At 42.1% G+C, this 23,984-nt stretch overlaps 1 protein-coding gene across 2 annotated transcripts in view; it reads right to left on the bottom strand.

The window, feature by feature from the left end:
- Positions 1-331: 331 nt before the first annotated feature.
- The window catches only part of SLAIN1 (SLAIN motif family member 1), a 58,521-nt gene continuing 34,868 nt past the window's right edge, over positions 332-23,984 (bottom strand). Inside the window, exons 3-8 of one of the 2 annotated variants that reach the window (XM_081815081.1) lie at positions 17,888-18,037; positions 16,606-16,755; positions 13,935-14,276; positions 7,729-7,884; positions 3,038-3,326; positions 332-1,404 (exon numbers count right to left, since the gene is read on the bottom strand). In XM_081815081.1, the coding sequence (XP_081671207.1) occupies positions 1,329-1,404; positions 3,038-3,326; positions 7,729-7,884; positions 13,935-14,276; positions 16,606-16,755; positions 17,888-18,037 (1,163 nt within the window). In that variant the 3' untranslated portion in view covers positions 332-1,328. The remainder of the gene's footprint in view (positions 1,405-3,037; positions 3,327-7,728; positions 7,885-13,934; positions 14,277-16,605; positions 16,756-17,887; positions 18,038-23,984) is intronic. The other variant, XM_081815083.1, reaches the window with a different exon arrangement.

The raw sequence follows: 23,984 nt of genomic DNA, 5'->3' as shown, positions 1-23,984 counted from the left end.
TCAGGTGAAAAGTTTTTTCAACCTGTATCAGACATAATGGAGAATAATATTTTGCTGATATTGCAACAATACTTCAAATTCGACCCCCATGAACTGTTAATCATGGAGAGTGTTCATCCGTAAGTACTTCTGGGCAAGAGGCTACCTGAGTTTTGATGGCCTTGCTAAATGGGACCTAAACCTCACTGCAAAACCAGAACCTCCCATTCATATCAGGAGTATTCTAGAGAAATAGTTTTCACAAACGTGAGTATCCTGCTTTCACAATGATAGTGAAACACAGAAATGGTGTTTATACTGCTCATGCTGCACATTCATGCGTGACCTGGTATTGCTGAAATAGTCTTTATTTCTGAACATTCCAAAAGAGCAGTGTACACAGTAACAGATATTAAGTCCTATACCATAAGAAAGCATTCATTAGTGCAAATGGGTTTTGTAAAAGGTCTATCAAAAAGATTTATTTGCTTTAAAATGCATCCATTTCCAGAAGCATTGTTAACAAAACATTACAGTTTCTCATCCTCTGTAATAAAGTACTGAAAACCAATTGTGGTACAGAAGCAAACATTGCAGGTATTAAGTGCAATGAGCCTGTGATGCCTTTGTAAGTCGGAAACCCATGTATGACAATAAATTAACAATGAAAAAGACAAGACCATCTAACTGCTGTCTGGCTACCTCCTTGCAATGCTTCAGCTTATGTTGTGCTCAGTCAACATAAAATTAGGCCTTTCAAATTGTATGGTGGATTTTTGCTGATAGATCCCTAGAGCTAAAAAAATAGTACCTTACCACAAAAATATTTTTATGGCACAAAATTTAAGTTGTTCCATAGTGGTTCACAGAGGTGTAAAAAGAAATAGGCACAAAAAATAAAATTCCTGTAAACTATAAAAAAGTAAACTTCAAAGCATAAATTATAGAACCTAGTTGTAAATATGCAATGTATTAAAATACAGAACATGTAACGGGAAGATGTTTAGAACACGTAAGTAAATTGAACCAGTTACTTTAAAAAACTCATGGCAAAGAAAGCATTATTGATACATCTCAATCCTCTCAAAAAGCGTCCAGGTACATAGCAGTTCTACAAAAACCCCCTAGATCTAAATGTCACAATACCGCAACCACGGATCTGAGACTGGTGCGGTATTGTCTCAGGCAAATATTTAAGTGCAATCATTAGTCTCTGGCGCTTGGTCCGTTGAAAAACAATGCAGTAAATATGTTAAAACGCAGAAGGGAAAGAATATCCCGACGTTCACGGTTACCTAGCCAGCTAGGTAACTCGACCCTCATTTCCGCTCCTTTCCCGTGGAAACGCATCAGTAGCAACCGTCTCTCCAGCTTCCGTCCCTCAGAGCGCTGAGCGAAGACAGAGGCTTTGGAGGCTGAAGGAAACTGAGGGCACGGAAAGAGACGGTTAGTACCCTCGCAGGGGTCCCGGCCCTTACTCCCGTCTGCTCTCCTCCGCGCAGCGCGGGCGCCGACCGCTACCAGCACTTTCCTGAGCGTGCCTGGGTGCCACGCGCTCACCGGCTGGAAAGGCCATTCTCAGCACAGCGCCGTGCGTGGGTGGGCGGATGGGGGCGCGTGTACTGCAACATCTCCTTCACGGACAAAGGGTATTTTAAAACCAGAAAGGGAAAGATGAACTCTTGTCTAAAAACGAACGGGTACTTCCTTGAATGCAAACAGCAAATTCACATGAAGAAATCTGCAACCTTACAAATAATAAAGATGTGCCTATGATACTGGCAAAGAATAATACCCAGCGTTTGCCTACGTTTGGGGAAACGTCCTCCCTTTAGAGAAGATTAGTTTGGAGACCTATTCAAGGACAAATGGAGGGGTCACAATAGCCTACATCCATCAAATACTGGGATTCTATTTGCCATGAATATAACACACAGCCGTATTTACAGGGGGAGAATAAGCCAGAATTTATTAAACATGCAACAAAATGCTTCCTATCTGGGTAACAGGACTAGGAGGTCACTCATTTGTTTCTTTTATGTGTTTAACAGTTTCTGAATTTTTTACCTGAGCATTATTACTTCTAATCGGAAAATATTTACACGTATTAACACACAAAGAAGGAAGAACTGCTTGCTCGCGCATCATCCCCTTCCACACCGTCACAGTGGTCCATCCCCCTCCTCCTCCTCCTCCTCCTCCAAAGCCTAGTTCCTTGTCGGGAGTGGTCTGTGGTTACTGCCTCCGCTGTCTCCTCTTCCCAAACTATCCTGGAGCCACTGCTATGGAATTCTTACTGATCTAGAACACTTCAAGATCTCCAGTACAAGAAGGGTACATCATGACCACGAACTCGTCTCATATGTGCCTTGCAACTAATCTGAAGTTTTAAACAAAAAAAATTCCAGCGGGACCCTTACTAAACTTACCAACACAAGCTAACAAAGGCCCAGCTCCGTAAGACTGTGAGCAGGTGTGCATGCATACAGCTGCCCAACGGGTTTGCTTATTTTGATAAAATTATTGCTTTGACAAATATTTACAATTGATCCTGTGCGAGGCCTAGTCCTTACCCTCGGGGTTTTATATCCATGAACACTCCCTTCCTCCGTCCCCATGAAGCTCCCATTCTAGAGAGGACAGTCAGACCATAAACTAGTAAGGGAGCAGACTCTCTACTCCCTCAGGCGGCGATCAGTGCTGGGGGGGTGGGGGGGTGGGGGGGGTGAAAAAGGAGCTACAACTGCCCCTGGAGTTGCACTTGTGCACAGAGGGGTCATCTGAGCGAAGTCCTGGAGGGAAAAACCTGGGGGAAGGAAAACACACAAAAGCTCTGGAGACGGAGCTTACCTGGTAAATTAAAGCAAACTGCGGCGAATCGGGAGTGAAGTGAGGAGGGAGGAAGGGACACCCCCGCCCCAGCACTTTCCAGAAGGAGGAGGTCTGAGGTCAGGCCATGAAGGGCAGCGTGCCAGAGACGCCAAAAGGGAGGCTGGTTCCCTAGCAGTTTCCAGTTTCAAGCTGCAAAAGAGGTGGTGGAGCGAACAGAGGTTCCTACCTTCTAACAGGCTGTGCAATTTTGCTTCGAGGCAGGTTACTCCCATTTATTGCCAGTGAAGGTCTGGGAAGCGCACTGCGGCCCATTGTCCCCGACGCAGCGGCCACTTTGTTTGGTGTGGGGATGCCCGTGCTGGAATATGGCTGGAGGCCGTTGGACAAAGGCATGCTGCCGCCGCTGCCCTGCACAGTGGGACTCACGTAGGCCGTGGCTTTCAGAGGCTGCCGCACGGACACTGGGAAATGCCCCACGCTGTGCATTCTGTGCTGAAGCTGTCCTGGGGAGGGAACTAGAAAGGAAGAGGACAGGGACGAGAGCGAAAACTTTTACTGCTACCCAACTGAGGGCATGTACCTTACATTCTAGACCAAGTAGGGTCTGAAAGGTAATATACAGAGAGAAATGAAATGTGGGTTCCAGACAGCATCAAGTACTAGAAAATTCTAATTCTTGACACGTCTCCTGTTCTGCCAATCAGCAACATTTCTGAGCACCTAACTATATCTAGAAGCCACATCTAACAACAGCTTCCTTTCCTTTAACGAACAGAACCATCCCTGAGTTCTCACAGGACAGTTCCTTCCTTGCTTGCATCGAAGACATGACGATGTTCCTGATGGTTGCTCTGGGGATGGTTTCATGAAAATAAAACCAGGGGACAATACTGTGATGATGGGAAGACAGAGGTGACATCACTTGGTCACGAACATGGCACTGACCGATCTCCTAGGGTTGGTGGGAAGAGTAAAGGAGTTAATCCACATAAAGCCTTACAGTGGGGCCTGACACTTGGTAACCACTCAAGCAGTGCTATTACTACCTTGAGAACAGCAAAATCTGTAAGACGAAAGGAGCTCTCTGGGGAAGAACTCTTAAAAACTGCATCAATACACTTACACACCCAACATTTTCTAAAATGGTTTAACTGATTTTGAACTTAACCATAAAATAGGAAGGGAGAAAGACAAAGAAAAATGTCTGTTGTTTTATTTAATGTCTCTTGAATTATTTTCTTAAAAAATTAGTTTTGCTCAACTGTTAGGTGAAATCCGTGCACAGGGATGCGGACACACACGCACAGCAGTCAACACTCAATGCAAACTAAGGTCTACACAAGATCCTGCTGTAGTTTCGGTCCCACCGAGTTTTTGTGACACTGTAAAACTTCTGTCAGTTGACAAATAATAACCTCTAGGTTCCTTTCCAACCAATTCTACAATTCCTTAATTAGGTAGCTTTCAACCATGAATATTTCGATACATTGGCTCATCAGGTGTTAACAAATGCACCACACAAATGCAGGAAGTTAAAAGGGGAAACCAGGGAAGGAAGGGATATGTAGGAATACACGGGCACTCTGTACTTCTTCATTGCTCAGTAAGCCTAAAACTGCTCAGAAAAAAATCTAAATTTAAAAATTCAATGTGAATTTGGCTCAATTTCTTTTGAAAAACATAATACATATAAAGTATATAAATCCTAAGTCTAGCACTCAATTTTCAAAGTGAACACACTGTGGAACCACCAGTCACACCAAGATATAGAGCATTACCTGCACCCCAGAAGGCTCTCATCCCCCTTCCCACTCACTGTTCCCATAATGGTAACAGTTATTCTCACTTTATCACCACAGATTGGTTATTCCTACTCTGAACTTCATATAAATGTAATCATACGGTACGTTCTTGGGCTTCTTTCACTCAACATCATGTGTTTGAGATTCAACCATGTTGTTTGCACTGCTATGTAGTATTTGGTTGTATGAATGTCACAATCTGCTTGCCCGATGATGAAAGGCTGGGTTATTTCCAGTTTGGGGTTTTGTGAACATTCCTGAATATATTTCAGTGTTCATATGCACTCATTATGTAAGGTATATTCCAAATTCTATAACCATCAGTATAAATGAAGTCAGCAAAGTCACTGGATGCAATATCAAAATACAAAAATCAACTATTTCTAAATATCAGCAAAGCAGAAACTAAAATTTAAAAGAACACTACCTATAAAACATTTAAAAAAATCAGATACTTAGAAATAAATTTAACTGTGGTGCAGAAAACTTCCATACAAGAAGCTACAAACACTTTGCTGGGAGACATCGAAGAAGATCTAAATGAAGAGAGGTGCCATGTTAATGAATTAGAAGAATATCATGAAGAGTCCATTCTCCTAAAATTTATCTACAGATTCACTGATGTCCCAATCATTATCATTCGAAATGAAATTACACAAGTTACTCAGGAAAAGCATCCTATGAATTCTCCTATACACAATGTCTATACTCTACTCGAGTATTTTAAAAGAAGTGGAAAAACTGATGAGTTAAACAGACAAAATCCCAATTGTACAAATAAGAAAACAAGAATCAGAAAGAATACATAACTTATCCAAGAACTTATGATTAAGACCCAAACTCAATTTTTTTTTTTTTTAACTGCAAATCCAGTGGTTTTCCTTGTGTATCACACTGCCTTTTCAATGTTATCTTACCTTTGTGTTTCCCAGGAAGTGAAATGGCCCAGAACTAGGGATCGGCAGGATATAAACTTAGATTGTATAGAAAATAATCGCTTGGAATGCTTTCGAATAAAAGTAAATGAGAAGAGAATCCTTAGATTTGAGAGAAGCGTATGATTGACCTTCTCTCACACAGCAGTGCTCTGAACGGTTTTTCTTCTCTCGTTATCTTGTTATACTGCTTGACTTTCAAACATTTTCTTTTTACATTGATGAATGGGCATTCTCCTATAAAGAAAAAGTTCCCCTTCTCCGTTTATGTATTTTGTCTATTAAATGTGGAACTGTAATTATTTATTTTGCTCTACTGGTTAGAATCCTTTTGAATTAATTTTTTTCCCTGGCTTCAGTGGTCACAGATTTGGTCACTGGGCACTTCTGACATATCCCCATCAGTCTTTGAGCACTTCCATCAAAACCGGCCACTCTCTGTTGTGGACATTCTATTTTGGGTTCCATACATTGTTCTGGCACTCAAATCATGCTATTAACCCAAATGGAGTCAGAGTTAACAAAAAGCCCTCATCATGACCACATGTGCTACTGTCAAAACTATACTTTCCCATTCTACACGAATACTATTGACTCTTGCACTCAACCAGAGAACTGTGTACTTATGACAAATGTCATCATGATCTATCTGGCCGGTTTCCCCAGCTGCCTCACGTGAAATAGCAGCTCTCCCTTTCCCACCATTAGCAAATTCCGTAAGTTGTCTGCTGTGTCTTTACACAAGTCGTTAATTCCAATATTAACAGATCGAGGCCTAAGATGTGGCCCTGTGGCATTCATTTACTCATGCATTCAAACCCATTAAATACCAGGCAGGGTGCCAGGTGTGGGGCGCAGAAAATCAGCTAAGCTGGGGCCCAAGCCCAGAGGGATCTGATGAGCTAGTGTGGAAGACAGATATAAAGACTGTGAAATATGACACACTGGGGGGAAAAAAAGGGTAAGCACCAAAAATTGAATCCATCCCAGATCTGCTTCAGGGGTTTATGGGGAAGTCTATTAGGGTCATCAGTGGAGCCTTTTCAAAGGGTGTGTGGTGTTTGGGCTATAGGATAAAGGTAAAGAGCAACAAACTGCATACAGAAAGGGAAAGAATGGCACACAAGAGTCAGAAAATGTTTGTAGTTAAAAGACAAACTCTGAGGTCATCAGAACAGTTTTCTAGCTCTATTCCTTTACCTGCATGGCCCTGTGCAAACTGTTACTTTATCTGTTTACTCATCTGCAAAATGGGAACAAGGACAGAAACCACCTCATAGGATTGTTGGCAGAACTGAGCCAGAAATTAGATATAAACCAGTTAGCACAGTTCCTCGTGCTCAGTAAATGTTGCCATTTTGAAATGAAAAACCGTCACGTGTGGGGAAAATGCCACTTGAGCCCCCAAACTGGAATCCGAGGGAAAAGGGCTTCAAACCACTCTGGGTGCAGATTTAGACATCTGCTTGATGACTGCTGGCCAGCCCACTCTGAACACACATCGGGGCTCCTACATTTGGGCCACATCATTACTGGGACTCTGACCCTCAGTCCGCCTCCCAGGGGACTACCCACATAAACAGCATGAGTCGGAATGGGACGGGGACAACTGGAACCATCACATCCCCACACAAAATAAAAACACATGAACACGAGATTTCACGCTCACCGCATTGCTCACTGCTGGGTAAAACGTACGGAGAATGAACGACAGACTGTGTGGTAAGCTGAAAAGGGGGGCAGGTAAATACTACTCTACACACTAAAACAGAACTTCCTTTTGGGAGGAACAAACCTCTGGACTGGTAAACAACAAGACCAAGTGACAGCGAGACTGAATATGCATTCTTCAGAGTAAAGGCATCGAGCAGATATAGCTAGAAAGGGGCAGATCTGCGAGGAAAACACAGGTAAGCTTTGTTTATATGATGAGTGAACACATTAATCATCATGTAGTACTTCTGCTATCCTTGGATGGAGAAGATTAAATATAATTTACTAATTATTAATTCATTAACATATGCACTGATGAAAATACTAAACTGTACTGATGAAGTTAAAAAAAGTCATGAGAAAAGTTTCCTGCTATGTCCTCAAAAGAAAAAAAATGGAATAAGATTTTTCTAATTGTGTTACAACTAAAACTTACTTAAAAAAAAATTACAAATTGTCATACTTACTGCAAGACTGTATTCTTGAAATCCCATTTCCGGCTCCATGCAAGCTCGAGTCAAAACTCTGACTATTTCTCACGGTGACTGGTGAGCCAGCATTGCTAGGGACAGCAGTCGTACTTGGCATCCGAGCTAGATTAGGCATACTTCTCCGGAGCTTGTCTAGAAGAGAAAAGAATTCTAGTTAAAAATCATAAGGCTTATGCCAACTAAATTACCAGCTTTCAAAAGTAAACATAAATGATAGTAAGCTCAATAACAGATAAAAATCATCACGTGTGTTATGAACGGTAACAAGCTACCACAGAATTAACCTTCTGTATGGAGAATACACTATCTCCAGAAAGGTTCTACCAAATAAACTTTTTTTTTTTAAGTGTTCTATAAAAAGAAGTAGGGATTAGCTAATCAATTAGCTATTTGTTTCTATACAGTAAGTGGATAAAATTGTATCAAAGTGAGGTTAGAGAATCATCTGACAGCCACTTAGTTAAAAATTGTTATGTATTAATTAACAAAAAAACCTAAAAGAGTCAAATCCAACACTTACTTTATCTTTTGCTAGCATACCAAAATGGAAAGAATGATTAAAATTCTACCTTGATGTGTTCTGAGATACCCACTCATCACATCACTATGACCCCATTAAGTTCTGGAAAGTTTTAACTAGGAGCATGCCCCTAAACTTCTGATACCTGAAAAAGAGACGGCTTCTGTGTCACTCTCCTTGCTGAGTCCATGTTCTGCCACAAAGGGGCAGCAGAGAGCCGTCCACAGACCTCAGTGCAGCGCTGTAAATTCAATGTGGGGGGTGGGGCGCTCCAAACTAAAGTACGTGTAACAGGTCACTCACTCAAGCTCACAAAACAAAGGATCAATTTGCATGCTAAGCAAAAACTCCGTGCTCAAGTACAAAACTGGATTCATGCCCTCCTCCCCTTTACACACAGCTCCTTCTACACTTACTCAGACCTGCAGGTTACACCTTGACCAGCAAGCAAGTCCTCTAATCCAGAAACCGGGGCCATCTCCTCAGATTCACCTCCCTTCTATACCCTCAGCCCCAAGTCCTGTCAGTTCTGCCTAAGAGTTAATGACTCTTCCACTTCATCTGGTTCGGACCACGTTATCACCCACATTTTCACGATATCCTCTTACTTGGTCTCCATGCACCCTGTCTTGCTCTTCTGACCCATCTTCTGACACAGCCTGCTCCACTCTTCCTCAAGCACAAGCGCACTCCCAGTCACCCGCTTAAAACCTTCCAATTACTCTCCCACCTTCATCTGAAAGCCCCTGGGCATGGCTGACCAAGGTATCAGCTCCTGTCCTTCTTCCCCAGCCTTACCTCCTGCTACTGCCACCCCTCAGTCTACTCGCCTACCACAGCGGATGAGCCAAGTTCCCAAATGCTCCACATTCTCCTGCACCTGTGACATGCTGGTCCCCCCCCGCCCCCCGCCTTGGCCACGCTTCCCCACTTTGTGGAGTGAACGAATGAACGGGGACACGAGAATTCACTGTGCACATGGCTCCATGCCAGGCACCCTTGGAAATGGGGGGGATACCACAGTGTACTATGGATACACTCCCTGACTCTGAGTTTTATTGTCTAGGCCATGGTTTCGCAATCTTTTTTCCATTATCGAGCCTAAGAAGGAAACCTAAAATAAATTTAACGTTAAATCTTGTTTCTCCCAGATGGAACAAATTAAATATTGAAAACAGCATTCTGAAACTCTGAAACATTTTGAACTTCGGAGGACCATAAACCATTGTAATATCTCATGCTTTTCACTCACGCCTCACTCACCAAGATAGTTTCAATTTTATTGGTATATGCCCTGAAGCACTAAGAGACACATATCAGGACACACAAGTTTGTGGTCACTTTCAAGTACAAATGATGTACTTGAACACTAATCCAAAATGTGTCCAAGGGCAAAACCAGACTCATCTCTTCTTTTCCCCCCTCTTTGCACTGCTCATTCTACATTACTTATACCCGGCTGTACAGGAACAGGGCTGTAGCCCTGTCCAGCAAGTTTTGTCTCCTTGGGGTAGTCTAGGGGAAAGAAAATTAAACAAGTATAGTAAGTATACTTACATAAGAAGCCTAAGAAAGCGTAACAAGAAATTATAAAGAGCACTAGGACAGGAGACCAAAAAGAATCCTAATCGACCTAGCTAACTTCTTCTATATAGCTCCAAGATAAGATACCTACCACCCCCACACCAGGTCCTCACTCCCTGTGCATACTTCTAGAGAAATTATGCTCAGATACTGCCAGGGACTGTTAGATTTCTTGACCACTTTCCTCATTATCTCCTTGAGGCCTGTTTTTAACAACCACAGGTCTTATATTCCCAAATTTTTGTTAAAATTCCTAACTCCAGGGGCGCCTGGGTGGATTAGCCGGTTAAGCATCTGCCTTTGGCTCAGGTCATGATCCTGGGGTCCTGGGATCGAGCCCCACATTGGGCTCCCTGCTCAGCGGGGAGTCTGCTTCTCCCTCTGCTTCTCCCCCTGCGTGTGCGTTCTCTCTCTCTCTGTTTCTCTCCACCTCCCCCGCCCCGTCAAATAAATAAAGCTTAAAAAAAAAAAAAAGTTCTTAACTGCAGGCAGGAGGCATTTAATACATTCCGCAAATGTTATTTAGGTGTATGCTGGCAGAGGGTGTGGGGTAGGAGAAATGAGAGAGAATAAATCTTAGAGTCGACATCTAGATCTTCTGAATCACAATAACTGGCATAAAAAGTGAGCCGCTATCAGTGCAAGACTAAATTACTTTGACTATATATATTTAGGCTGAAGGGTGGCACAGGGAAAGAATTACATGCTATTGAGAATATGAATTGTGTTTCTGTACCTCTAAGTTTCCAAACTATTTACCATAAAAGTTTTCATGTATCTAGTTGAAAAGTAGTATCATAAACATCTGTATGTTTTCCACCTAGATATACTAGTTGTTTTCATTCTGCCATAATTAATTCACCTCCATACATATACACTTGTTTGCTGTTGTTAAGCCACATAAAAGCTGCAGACATCTTGACACGTGAACCCTAACTGCCCTCTCCCTCAATTTTAATATGATGCCATGACTTCCATTAAGCCCACGGAATACATTTTCTTCCTGATAGTTTGAGCTTTAATAAATTAGTCAGTATGACATTCCTTAGCTGCCACTGTTTCCCTTTAAATTTTAAATCTGAAAATTCTATCGAATCAATACTGTCATGACATGTAAACAAATTAACAACAGTTTTTAATAATCCATACACAAAATTTTCCACACATCAAGAATGTCTTTCATAAGCTTTTCCCCCTAAACCACAATCAATCAAGGTTCACACCTTAGTTGTGGTGGATAGGTTTTTAGTCTGTTCATCTAGATGCATCTGCCTTTCAAAACCAATCTTTATTCCTGTGAGCATCAAGTCAGTTCCACAAAGTTTTAAATCTGAAATATGCTCTTAAAAATAAAGGCTTCCAAGTGTAAACATTTAGAACGACTCCTCCAGGAGCTAAGCTGTGATCTCCAAGCTGTGTTAGGGATCATCTGGAAATGAGGTACACTTTCCTGTCAAACAATTTGGAACATATTAATGACCATATATACTTTAATATTCAAGGAATCAAAAATAACACTCTATTTCTATCTTCCCAAAAAACCAGTAATTTATCCTCAAGTACTGAGACGCAGCAGGGAAACTGGAGGAATAGACCAAGGAAAGAATTCAAATGAGTTTTCTCATATTAAAGTAGCAGCAAGACTTAACCACTCTAGGAAACACAGACTAAAGAATCTTTGGCAATAAAGGAGATACTCGGTTACCCACCAATCCGATCTGGCCTTCCACAATCAATACAGGGTACAAGGGAGGGTCTTGGGCTAACAGTGCTTACATCATGCCACCGACAATCCCTGCCCAATCAACTCCCTTGACATTCAGTAAAGATCCTACAAGATTTAGTCATTTTTCACATCTGGCAAATTATTCCAAATATGCTCCTTTTGATTCTATATCCCCTATAAATCGTCCCACAACTTTGAAGAGCCCTCTCTTCTGAATCTAGGCAGTGTAGGAGCTATGGCAGCAATAAATATAAATATGCATTTCTGGTTTCTTTTTAATTATTTTTAAATGAATCAATGATTTAACAATTCTTCTCTCCTATCTGTATTATTTTGGTAATTTAGAAAGATATTTGATAGTTTCAAAGTTACCATTCTTATTTCACAATTTTGTTCAAATGATATTCTGTGGTAACAAATGGAGGCTCAGCTATCTGAGTCGTATCTATATACTGGGGGTGGGGGGACAGGGGCAGAGGGAGAGAGAGAATTCCAAGCTGGCTCCACATCCAGCACAGAGTGCAACGCGGGGCTCCGTCTCACGACCCCGAGATCATGACCTGAGGCGAAATCAAAAGCGGGACGCTTAATCGACTGAGCCAGCCAGGTGCCCCAGTGAGTCCTATTTCTTAAAAAAAGGCATGTGGGAAGGGAGAGTGACAACCTTTATTCCCTTTCTTCAGTACTTTTACTCTAGGCAAAATAATGGTCATTGTTTCATTTCTTCCTTAGGTTGGGAGAATACGTCACCAGATGGTTTGATGTGAACTTATACCTAAGTTTTCCAAGAAAAAGGTATTATTTGGCCACATTTTATAGTCAAAGAAATCCAAGTTTACAGACCCGAGAAACCTGTAAAAGGCGTTAAGTGGGAGGACGGGACTGGACTCCAGACTGTGCCCTCACCGCCAAGTTAAGTAGATCAGTCCAATGCAGACGACTGCCGTTGTAGGCCGTTGTCCTTTGTATGTGGAGACCAGAGCTTTTAGGAAAACAAAACCACTACAGTCGGGACACGAAGCTGTGATAGGTCTCCGCTTTCCTAATGGGAACCATCATAGCACAGCTCCCAGGAAACCTAATCCTTTTCATCGTGGTGTTTCGTGTAAGGTGAAACCACTTTTCTAAGGTAAAACAACGACCTGCTGACAACACTGCTCAAGATGCCGAGCTGGCACCTGCTGGGTAGCGAGGCTGGGGCGTCCTGAGACACCTGACAACCTTTACTGCAACACTTCTACGGGCCCTTTTCCGCAAGTTTAAAACGAGGCCGACTTTCATTAAGCACATGGAATACACTGCTTTTCTGATATGATGAGCTTTAATAAGTGGAGTTACTATGACATTCCTTGGCTGCCACTTTTTTCTTTCAAATCTGAAATCTCAAGGTCCTAAAAGGGAAATTATGACTAAAATGTTCAATATTTTCAAATGATCTCTCAGTCAGCATGAAAGATACAAGTACAGAAGAAGAAAAGATGAAAACTAAAAACATGGTGACAGGTGATCACAAATACAATCTGTATTTGGCCTTGCAGTGCTTTTATGTGAGCTGCTTCATCACTCCTGGGCCCAGAAATGGTGCTATATGATAATTAGACGCTGTAATTATAAATCTGGTTTTTTCCTCCATATTATATGGGATTTGTGTGTGAAAAGTCTGGCTGGTCATTAGTATAAAAGCATACCAGGCTTAGGAGAGTACATGACTGTTCTCCCTACAGTGTGTTGGAGGTCAAGGACTGTAAGTCCTGGAGTGGGGAAGAAAGACAGACGGCAAAAATACAAGAGATGACACGTTCTCTGACCCTCCATGTTGGCGTTGGGGCAGATCAACTTCCCGTTATCAAGCCAAGTATCAGCCTCCTTATCCCTCCTGCTACACAGACCTTTCTTCTAGATGTCACAAGGAAAGACATCCAAACGTGCCCTGAATCTGGATGGGCATGTTGCCCCTGCATCACTCCGTGCCAGGAACGGCCGGGAGAGACTGGGGTGAGGCACAGGTAAGGAGCCACAGCTCACGGGGCTCCCCGGTGAACGCCACAGCACCACCAGCCCGTCCTGCCCTGACCGAGCCACCGCACACAGACACCCCCCACGCATGGCCCGTTCGGTGTTGGCTACTTCATGGTGGTGTTTTCTGAAGCCATAGGTCTGTAAAACTGGGACATATCATCAGACGCTGGGCAATTTTAGATTTAAACTTAGACCAAACTGATCAGGTCTTGAAGACATACTTCATAAATCTGGGAAACATTTACTAATTATTTACACTGACCTTAAAACCATTTCTTAATCACACATGAAAGATCAAAGCACATTAAACACCGAAGGGCACACGTAACCTACCTCCACTGGTCCGATTTGGTTGCTGATCTGGAGTTTGGGCTTGAGGTGAGTAATACTGTTGCTGCTGGTAATTACTTGAAGGAAAATACTGGGAACTGGGGCTCCTCCTACACTCCCGAATGCTGGAGAAAGTCTGTGAGTGGGGAATGCCTCTTTGGAAAGGCGAACATCTTGGAAGACGAGGCTGAGGTGGTGGCAAATGATCAAATTCTTCCTCGTCCTCCAGACTGAAGCGATCATATTCTTGATCACTACACGTCCCTTTTTTTCCTGAATTCAGTGACACACTGGAGCTATGTCTGGACACAGATGCTGAGGTGGAAGCGTAATCTTGCCTGAGACCTAGGACAAGGAACGGTATTGCCTCAGGAGATGTTTCAGTCTAGCAAAAATCAAGTTGCAATTAAGTATCGGAAGAAAACGTGCTCTAGACAAATAGTTCAAATGAAGACCCGTTATCCTGTTCATAGTTTATTAAGTCCCAAGAAAACAGACACATTTACCCAACAAACAGGTGTCTAATACTAGGCTGTACTGTTCTGTAAAAAGACTGCCGCGATTCCAGAGAAGACTAAATATACTGCCACAGTTCATAGGTCAGTGTCTGTCAATACCCCCAAATGATCCCTTCTGAAATCTGGAGAGATACCTAGGAGAAGCTACCCGTTATCATTATGAATAGCATGTTATGGGTTAGACAGTTAAAACAATCAAATCTCTTCCCAGGGAGGAGAACTCCTTCTGTCCCTCATCCCCAGCTTTCAAAGTCAAAGCAAACAAAGTTCAAAACCTGGGGTACAAAATATTCTCTTACAAGGTCGCCTCTCTGTTCTACTTGTTACTAATATTATCTTTTTCAAAGCATCCTGACACTTCAATACTTCAATGGTTTTGGGTCAGCCCAAATGACAACCATCTAAAAATAGACTGGAAGTTTCTAGTTATTCACGTCATTGCCAATACCACAATTTTTTTTAAAGAAGGAAAGGACACATCGGGCGCCTGGGTGGCTCAGTTGGTTAAGCGACTGCCTTCGGCTCAGGTCATGATCCTGGAGTCCTGGGATCGAGTCCCGCATCAGGCTCCCTGCTCGGCGGGGAGTCTGCTTCTCCCTCTGACCCTCCCCCCTCTCATGTGTTCTCTCTCATTCTCTCTCTCAAATAAATAAATAAAATCTTTAAAAAAAAAAAAAAAGAAGAAGGAAAGGACATTAATCGTTTAGCAATATGTTTTCAGAACAACTCGCTGTTATTTTACTACTACTGAATAATAACATAAAACCATCACTTTGCCCCTCAGAATGTTATCTTATTAAACTCTCCATAAGCATGACAGTGTTTCTCATAATAGCCCTAATTCTGAAAGCAGGAAATGGCCATGCTTCAATGAAAGGATAGTTGGCTGTTTCTATTTTATGCTGACCTGAAAAGGTAATTCCAGAACAAGCCTAACCCCATCCAGTGTTCGGCAGCTCACTGTGCGTTTTGATGCCCTTATAATACCCTTGCAGTAGTTCATTCCTAGATGACTGGTTAACTTTACTGCAGAACCAGTGATAAGCTGTCCCAGTTCAATTATCTTCTCTTCTACCATTATTTATCCTGAGAAGTTTATCAATGCATTTTAACTGAGCCTATATTAAGATAACTATAGACTTACATGCAGTTCAAAGAACTAATACAGAGGTTGCTTGTGCACTCTGCCCAGTTTCCCCCAACGGTAGCATTTTGCAAAATTACAGAATAATATGACAACTGGGATATTGTGATATAAACCCATCTTGTTTAGATATTCCCAGTTTTACTCAGGTACATGTAAGTATTAAGTGCTATACATTTTAGGATCTGTAGGATCAAATGTACGATCAAATATCTACCACCAGTGTCAAAATACTGAACAACTCCAAAAACTCACAAAACAACAAAAATCCCTTGTGCTGCCCTTTCATCACCACATCTACCTCCCTCCCGAGATCCCACATCCTGTCTCTAACCCCCATCCCCCACTCATCTGTCCTCCCATTTCTAAAATTTTCTCATTCTCAAATGTTATATAAATGGAATTACGGCAGTATGAAATTATCTTTTCTCACTCAGCATTATTCCTGGGAGAGTCATCCAAGACGCCGCCTGCATCAACAGTCCACTCCTCCTTACTGCTGAGTAGTGGTACTCCAGGGTATGTGGCGCCCCAGCCTCATGAACCATGCACCGCCTGAAGGGCATCTGAGTTCCTGCCAGTTCGGGGCTATTACGAATAAAGCACCACAAACATGTACAGCTATTTGTGTGAACACAAATTTCCACTATTCTGGGAAAAGTGCCCAAGACTGCAACCGGCAGGCAACTTGCTGGGGCCTATGAAAATCGCATGGTTAGTTTTTTAAGAAATGGACAAACGGTTTCCACAGTAGCTATACCACAATGTCTTTATATTAATGTATTCTGATCAATGTCTTTATATATAATGTATTTTGTATGTTCTAACACCTTCCGATGCCCACAAGAGCCTGAGAAGCACTAACTGGCCCACCTACAAGCTAGGGGAGTATGAGAAAAAGCATCTAATGTTTACCCATTACCTGGGGAGAAATGCCCGAGCCTCCCTACCTCCTTACATTTTAAGCAGAAGCCTCTAGTTTAAGAAGTTTTCTACTTTAAAAAGAACATACTTTCTTCTTGGAGACGAGCCATGATCTGAACGTCAGTGAGATCCTGTAACTTATATCCCATGGAGATAGAATCATCTTCCAATTCCGAAGTGCTCAGCTCACTGTCTATAGAGGACTGGGGACTGAGAGGGGAGCCCCTGGAGGTGTAACCTAAAACACAAAGGAAATACGTTTATTATTTAGCCTGAAGAACTGATATCTACATCATGCCTAACAATTCCTGTATCAAGTCAGCAATTTTTTCCCTAGTTCCAGGTCACCCAAAAGTGACCAACACATCACCATTTACCAGCGAGACAATATGCATATCTTTCACATGTTCATAATTCACATATGCAAAACCATTTGTTTTTTCAAATTCAATTTTCACAATTTAAAAAAAATCACTCTGTACTACACACCAAAAAAAAATTATTAAGAGGGTAGATGGAGTTATTTTTTACCATATTAAAAAAACTATATATATATATATATATCTATCTCACCAGTGGTGAAATCTGCATCCCATTAGACATATATCTAAAGGCATTATATAAGAATACATATCCATGTTCACTTTCAATTAATAATCAGATATGCTTGTCTCTGGTAGTAATTGATTATTAAATTATAATCTGGTCCATTTTTCGAACAGGTACAAGAACATCACACAGAAAAGGCACGCATATATACACAGAAGCATATCCAAAACCTTAATAAAGGACAGAGCACAGTAGTCACAGGAGACCCGTAGTAACTCACGAAAGTAAAAAAAGCAATGGCTTGTGTAAGAGAACGAAGGAAGAAAGGACCCAAAGGGAGAACAGCTGTAGGAATGGAATCACACCAACGCTGACACAAATAAGGAGAGGAAGAGAACTTCATCTCACAAAAAGGTACTGTGGCTATTTCTTCTGTGTAGCCCTGGCTTTAAAAACAAAAAGCTATCAGAAAAATATAACTTAAAAAACCAAAGACACAAAAGGTTTATCTTCCTGAATCATAATGAAAATACCTGAACCGAGTTCGACATTTAATGCTGAAAGCACATTAGGTGTCTGGAAAGGTCACCAGACACGCAGGTCTTCGCTAACCAGGGAAAACCTGCCGACGACACACAAGGGACAGCACGTTGCCTCCCGGTGCTCAAGCAAATTAAGGCCGGCCTCCTCTCTGCACCCAGAGTCAGTGTGCAGCACACACTCTCCATTGCAGGATCACCCTCAACTTTTCCAGGGAAAGAGGGTACTTAAGCTGTTCTTACTGACAATGCAAGCAGCTAGTCAAGAAGTTGAAAGATTACCTGTTCTCTCAGGTGTTAGTATTGCTTTATTTGAGGTTTTAGAGAAGCTGGGAGTATTAATGCCATTGCTATATGGGCTGAGTCTTGCAACAGGACTGTAAGGAAAAGCCAGTGAGACATTTGAAGAGAAGAGACTCCGCCATCGGCTCACTGTCACAGAAGCAGAAAACAAACAACAGCAGTTAGCTACCCGGGAGCTGACTGGTCAGAGGGAGAAAGGGCAGAGGTTAAAAAAAAAAACGAAAAGACAAAGCAACGTTTCATAAAGATATCTTAAATGACTTCCATTTATCTAAGGCGGAAACATGTAAAAACAGGCCATTTGTGAATTCCTGTTGATACCTCCATTTAAGAATTAGTAATCAGCTTGATTAAAGCCAATATGCCTGGGTAATAAGGAAACCTTGTTTTGAGTTTCTACACTGGAAATGTTGTTTTCCTACTCTATTTCTGCACAAGGACTTAAGTGTTTTGTAGTAATATAAAAGGTGAGTGTCCAAAAAAACCTCAAAATTAAAAATTGTGGGGAATGTTAGTATTAACTATACATAGTCCTATATTTTTCCTTCCTAAGATTAATTTTCAACCCATTTTGTATCAGAAAATGTTGGTGCTCTTGGCTTACAGGACAAACTTAACAGGACGACTGCCTTTCTGAATGGCCGCCCTGAGTCCAAAACAAGCCTTATGGAAAAATAATAACAAAACCACAGGAGAAGGTTACAAAATTTAATGACAGCTATTTGTGATGGCAGGCATAGAGATTAACTGGTGATTTGCTGGGTATTTTTTTAATAAAAAATATCTTCCAAATTTTCTGTATGGAACATGTGTTTCTTGTGTAACATTTAAAGGTAGGATGACACATACTATTACTTTAATCCTTTAAAGTAAGGAACAAAAAGGAGTATTACCTACAATGGGCAAATGATCTAATTCTTACATTTCACCTGGCCTAATTAATGTATTTCCCTCCTCCCAAATTGCCAACCCCTGCTGCTATTTCTAAGTTCTTGAGATCATGAAAAAGACCTCAAACTGTAAAAACTTAAGTCACACCAAATACCACGTACTCTCCCTTCAAGGGATGCAAATTACTGTGCTAGGAACATCCATTTTTCTGAAAAGCAATCATTTTGACATGTACTAATAAGCAGGACAGGAGGGAACACCTCAGAAATATAGATGAGGTTAAACCTCACTTAAAGCAATAACTGGGTATTTGCTGGAAATGTGACAAAACCTGGAGGAGCAAGTATACAAAGGGCCACTGTGACATGCATGCCCCAGACCACTTTTAATGAGCACTGCTAATGCGCAGTCAGTCGGACAACTAAAAAGTATTTAAAAATGGGCAGTGGGGTGAAGAGAGAGACACCATGGGATGTGGGGGGTCAAGAAAATAATTGGCTCCAAAACTGGGATTCTTAACATCCTTGCAAATATCACCAAGGTTATTTAAAAGAGCAAAACGTTTCCTCTTATTTCAAGCAAGAGTTCTTGAGATAAGTACCATCCCATTCCAAAAAAAAAAATTAAAAAAAAAAAAAAACCTTTTCCTTCTGTAGGTGAAAGAGCTAGGCAAAGAAACTGCATTCGCAATGACCCCTCTTTCGGAATTCGCAAGTGTCCGCAAGGGGCCACTGCGGCAGCGAAGCTTGGTTCCTAACTCACACCAGTCACCTCACTTACCCAGTATGTAACTACGCGTGGTTAAGCAGCTCTTCTCAAGCTGAGCCAGAGCAGAGACCCGCGGAGCTGGCATTCCCAGTCCCGGAACAGAACTAGATATGTAAACCTGATCCCCAAATACACTGAAAGATTGGGGTTAGCTGCTTTCACATCTTCAAACTCTAGGACTCCAAGTTTCTCATTAAAATTCTATATTAAAAAAAAAGATCAACAGCTCTTTGTGACGGCTGACTTGCTAAACAGATGATGTTTGATCACTTGCCAGGCAAATTACAGTAACTGCGTGTTCTCACCCACAGATGCAGGCGACAACGCATCCCAAGTAAACAGCATTCATCTCTCGGCACAGTAACTACTGTGACCCAGACTCCCAGCACAATGGCACAGTGATTGTAGCTATGACAGCAAGATCCCGACTAAGAACACAATTAGCATCTATTGCAAGAAAGAATGCTCTACACTGTCCTTGAGCATGGAGGTTTTTAAGAAGAGGGAGGAGAATTATCATGGGGGCAAGCTAACAAAACAATGTCAGACCAGCACCCAAGGCTGTGGCGGAGGAGAAGCGAAAAGAGCGGAAGCCATTACATCCTACTTCTTCACTATGTAGCCGAAGGATTATACAATTTGTAACACGAAGCATTTTTATGGGTGTTGTGGCGCTTGAACTCATGACCCCAAGATCAAGAGTCACATGCTCTACTGAGCAAGCCAGCCAGGTGCCCCCCAGGAAGCATTCTTATAGAACATAAAACAAAAGAACCTTCTAAAGGACAATTTTATCTTTTTCAGTCAATTAATTTAATGGACTTTTCATATGAAGATAATTAAGTTATCTGAGAGGCTCAGTGATGATTGCAAGGACCCTAAAAACAAAGTAAGACAATGTTGCTAATGGAGAAAATGGATAATAAAGTTCTGAACAGCGTTACATTTCCCTACCCTCCACTGCAAAGTTCTACCTATAAGTCAGGCGCTTCTCAAACTTGGAGGTGGCATGGACTCCGTAACTTTTTGTTCTATTCCAAGCCCTCGAATAGCAGAGCTGGGCCCAAACACCAGGACACACTAAAGGTTTTCATTCCCAAATACCTTAAGTTGGACCGCCTCCCAGGACACTCTTTTCCGCATGCTCTCTCATCCTACTGCAACCTCCTGAATCGAGATGCTCGCCACCTCACACCAGATGAACGCCATCTACTCCTCAACCAACCTGTAGTCACCACCACCGCCCCGGCCAGCCCGCTCTGAACATCACGACCACGGCTGCATCCTCTGATACTATTTAAACTGTATTACTCTCTCCCACTGAAGTTCCGCAGTGGCTCTTCACGGCACATGGGATCTGGAAGGCGCTCGGGATCATCTCGCCAGGACCCCTCCCCACCGCTGTGCCCTCCTGCCCACCTCCAGCATTTCTGGTTTCCTTGCTAACACACTCGGACAGCAAAACCTTCTATGTTGCCTCCCTCCTCTAACAAGCGTCTTTTTTTTTTTTCTTTAAGATTTTATTTATTTGACAGAAAGAGACACAGCGAGAGAGGGAACACAAGCAGGGGGAGTGGGAGAGGGAGAAGCAGGCTCCCTGCTCAGCAGGGAGCCCGATGGCGGGCTCGATCCCAGGACCCTGGGATCATGACCTGAGCTGAAGGCAGACGCTTGACAACTGAGCCACCCAGGTGCCCCTAACAAGCATCTTCTATTGAAATAAATTTGATAAAGTACTAAGGTGTGGACTGGTCCTTCATCTTTCTGCCAAAAGAATGTCTAATGGGCAATTATTTTTGGTACATCTTCAAAATTGCCAGACTTAAAAAATAAATTACAAATCTGTGAAGCTATTTTTGTACATCATTAAATATAAATGCCCCCCAAGAAAAAGTTTAATTTGATAAATGTTCCAGTGATGATAATATCCAGAAAAATCACAAAGGACAGGATAGGTTTAAGAAAGAATCTAAATTTCTTTAATTCTCCACACTGAAAATTATTAATCAAAAAGTAACAATGACATTCCTTCCATGCCTTGCCTAGGTTCATAGCAAACACAGTAAATATTGAAATTTTTGTGGAATACATAGGTCTCTGCATATAGTCAAAATCAAATTTAAGAAAGAGTAGGACTTAATTTGCATAAAAGGAAAAAGAGAAACTGATCTAATGAGAAGCTCAGTGATAATCCTCAAAGATCGGTACTTAGAGTTCAACAATAAGGCAGTGCTAGAATACATTCCAGAAACGATCCTTTTCACACTTTCTTCTCCCTAGAGAGATGGCCTTCAGTACCTAATACACTGTCTGGCACACAGTAAACAGTCAAAGCTCAGTGTGTTCAAAATCTTGGCCGAGTTCACTAATATCTCCTATTTCAAACCATTCTACCATTCCTACCTTAACACCTAAATGGTTCTGCCCAACTTCTTAAACTTATTAACTGTAATTCAATATATATAGTATCTCTGAAGACAAAAGTTAGTTTAGTCCTTTCAGCCCAGCTAGACAGAGGCTCCATGAAGACATATACCTGCAGGAGCACAATGTCTTAGTACTTCCTAATAACTATTAAGTTGTTGAACTTTGTGTGTGTGAATCTTCTGGTTTCCAGCTAAAGGACTTTATATCACTTATGGCTAGGACCTACGATTGGGTCCCTGTCTTAGAATGAGCTCATTCCTACAACGCTGCGTGGCACAGTTAAAGTGAAGGGCTGTGCCAAGAACACCAGTTGGCAGTAAACCATGCAAGAAGGCAACAAAGCTTCCTCAAATTCTTGAAATGCTACCATTTCTTACAATCAAAGACACTATTCACAAAACAGCTAAGAGCGTTTCGCGGAATTTCTCTATGTCCTGCTTCCAACGGTGTAGCATCTGAGTTAGGTGAAGCAGTCAGTCCTGGGGGGCAGCACTCTTACTCTTTCTACTGGCTTCTAACGGCACAGCCGCATTCCTAATCAGGGTCCTGTGGTCTGAATGTTTGTGTCCCCCAAAATTCATGGTGAAATGCTAACCCCCAAAGAGGAAGGTATTATATAGGTGGGGCCTCTGGGAGAAGCTTACATCAGGAGGATAGAACCCTCATGAATTGGATTAGTGCCTTATAGAAGAGGTTCCAAAGAGCGCCTGAGCCCTTTCCAAACACGAGGGCACAACAAGAAGTCTGCAACCCGGCATGGGGACCTCCGAGCCCGACTCCGCCGGCACCTGATCGTGGACGTCCAGCCTCCAGAACTGCCAGCCATAAAACTTCTGCCATTTATAAGCCGCCTCCTCTGCGGGATTTTGTTCTAGTGGCCGGAACAGACTAAGATACAGGAGCAAGTTTCTCTAGAAAACAAGCCCTATCTTCCCTACTTCTATCCTTTTACCCCTTTCTCATCTAAGAGTAAGGCTGCAAAAGGCAAAACTGCAGCTTGTAGAGACCATGGCTCAGGCTACTTTGCCACATCCTCTTCTCTCTCTCTCATGCAAAGCAAACGACCCAGGGTCATCCCTTCAGGAGGCCACAATGATCCTGGAAGTGTGAAGAAATCAGTCCAAAGCAGCCCTATACATGTTCTACTTCTTCAGTTTTTAATAAGTCTGATGAAAACTCATTAAAAACAAATCTTAGATCTGTTGTATTAAAATTCACAAAACTGCTTTCTAAATAAGTCATAATTTTGTATGTCCTTGCTCATAGCTCCTCTCAGCTACCAAATTTATATTCTCCTTCCTCATTCCCTAACCCAGGATCTTGAGAAACTGGCCAACTAATATTTAAATCTTCACAGGCAAGATCCTGTGAAGATTTTTTTGGGGCCCCTGCACACACACACACAAAAAAAGTGAAGTGCTCCAGAATGATGCAGACACCCAACATTTACAGACCACATCCAGAGTCATTCCTTCATCCAAAATTTACCCACAAATATTAAAAAAACCAAAACCCAAAAACATGAAAGTTCAGTCTCCAGTAGTGATGCAAATATCTTCCAAAGACACACACAGCACATAGTTATTTTCCTGCTCCACAGTCGTTCTGAGAAATCTGGCCCTGATGCTCCCACCTGCTTTTTAAAATTCATTTCTCTATTCATTTGAGCAGGCACCCACCACGGGGCTATAAAGTACCAGATGCTGCAGATACGGAGATGAATACAATTTGATTATCGCTCTCCTCTCCTTCCCACTCCAATTCCTAAAGCCCAGCTAGCGCCGAAGGCAGGCAAGTCGGATATGCATCTGATGTGATAGAGTAAGTGGAATAAAGGCACCATGAAGTACACTCACAAAGTGAAGACGGTGATTCACTTTCCAAGGGAGACCAAAGACTTCACCAGAAGACACTATGTTTAACATGGCTCTTGAAGGTTGAGGAGTTTACCCTGCAGGGTACAATGCCATTCCAGACAGAAATAACTTGG

Source organism: Leptonychotes weddellii, chromosome 3 (assembly GCF_054177405.1).
Source record: "Leptonychotes weddellii isolate Sample4059 chromosome 3, ASM5417740v2, whole genome shotgun sequence".
In the NCBI taxonomy this organism is placed as follows: domain Eukaryota; kingdom Metazoa; phylum Chordata; class Mammalia; order Carnivora; family Phocidae; genus Leptonychotes; species Leptonychotes weddellii.
The sequence above is the reverse complement of the archived record's forward strand: the minus strand, read 5'-3'. Positions and strand labels throughout refer to the sequence as shown.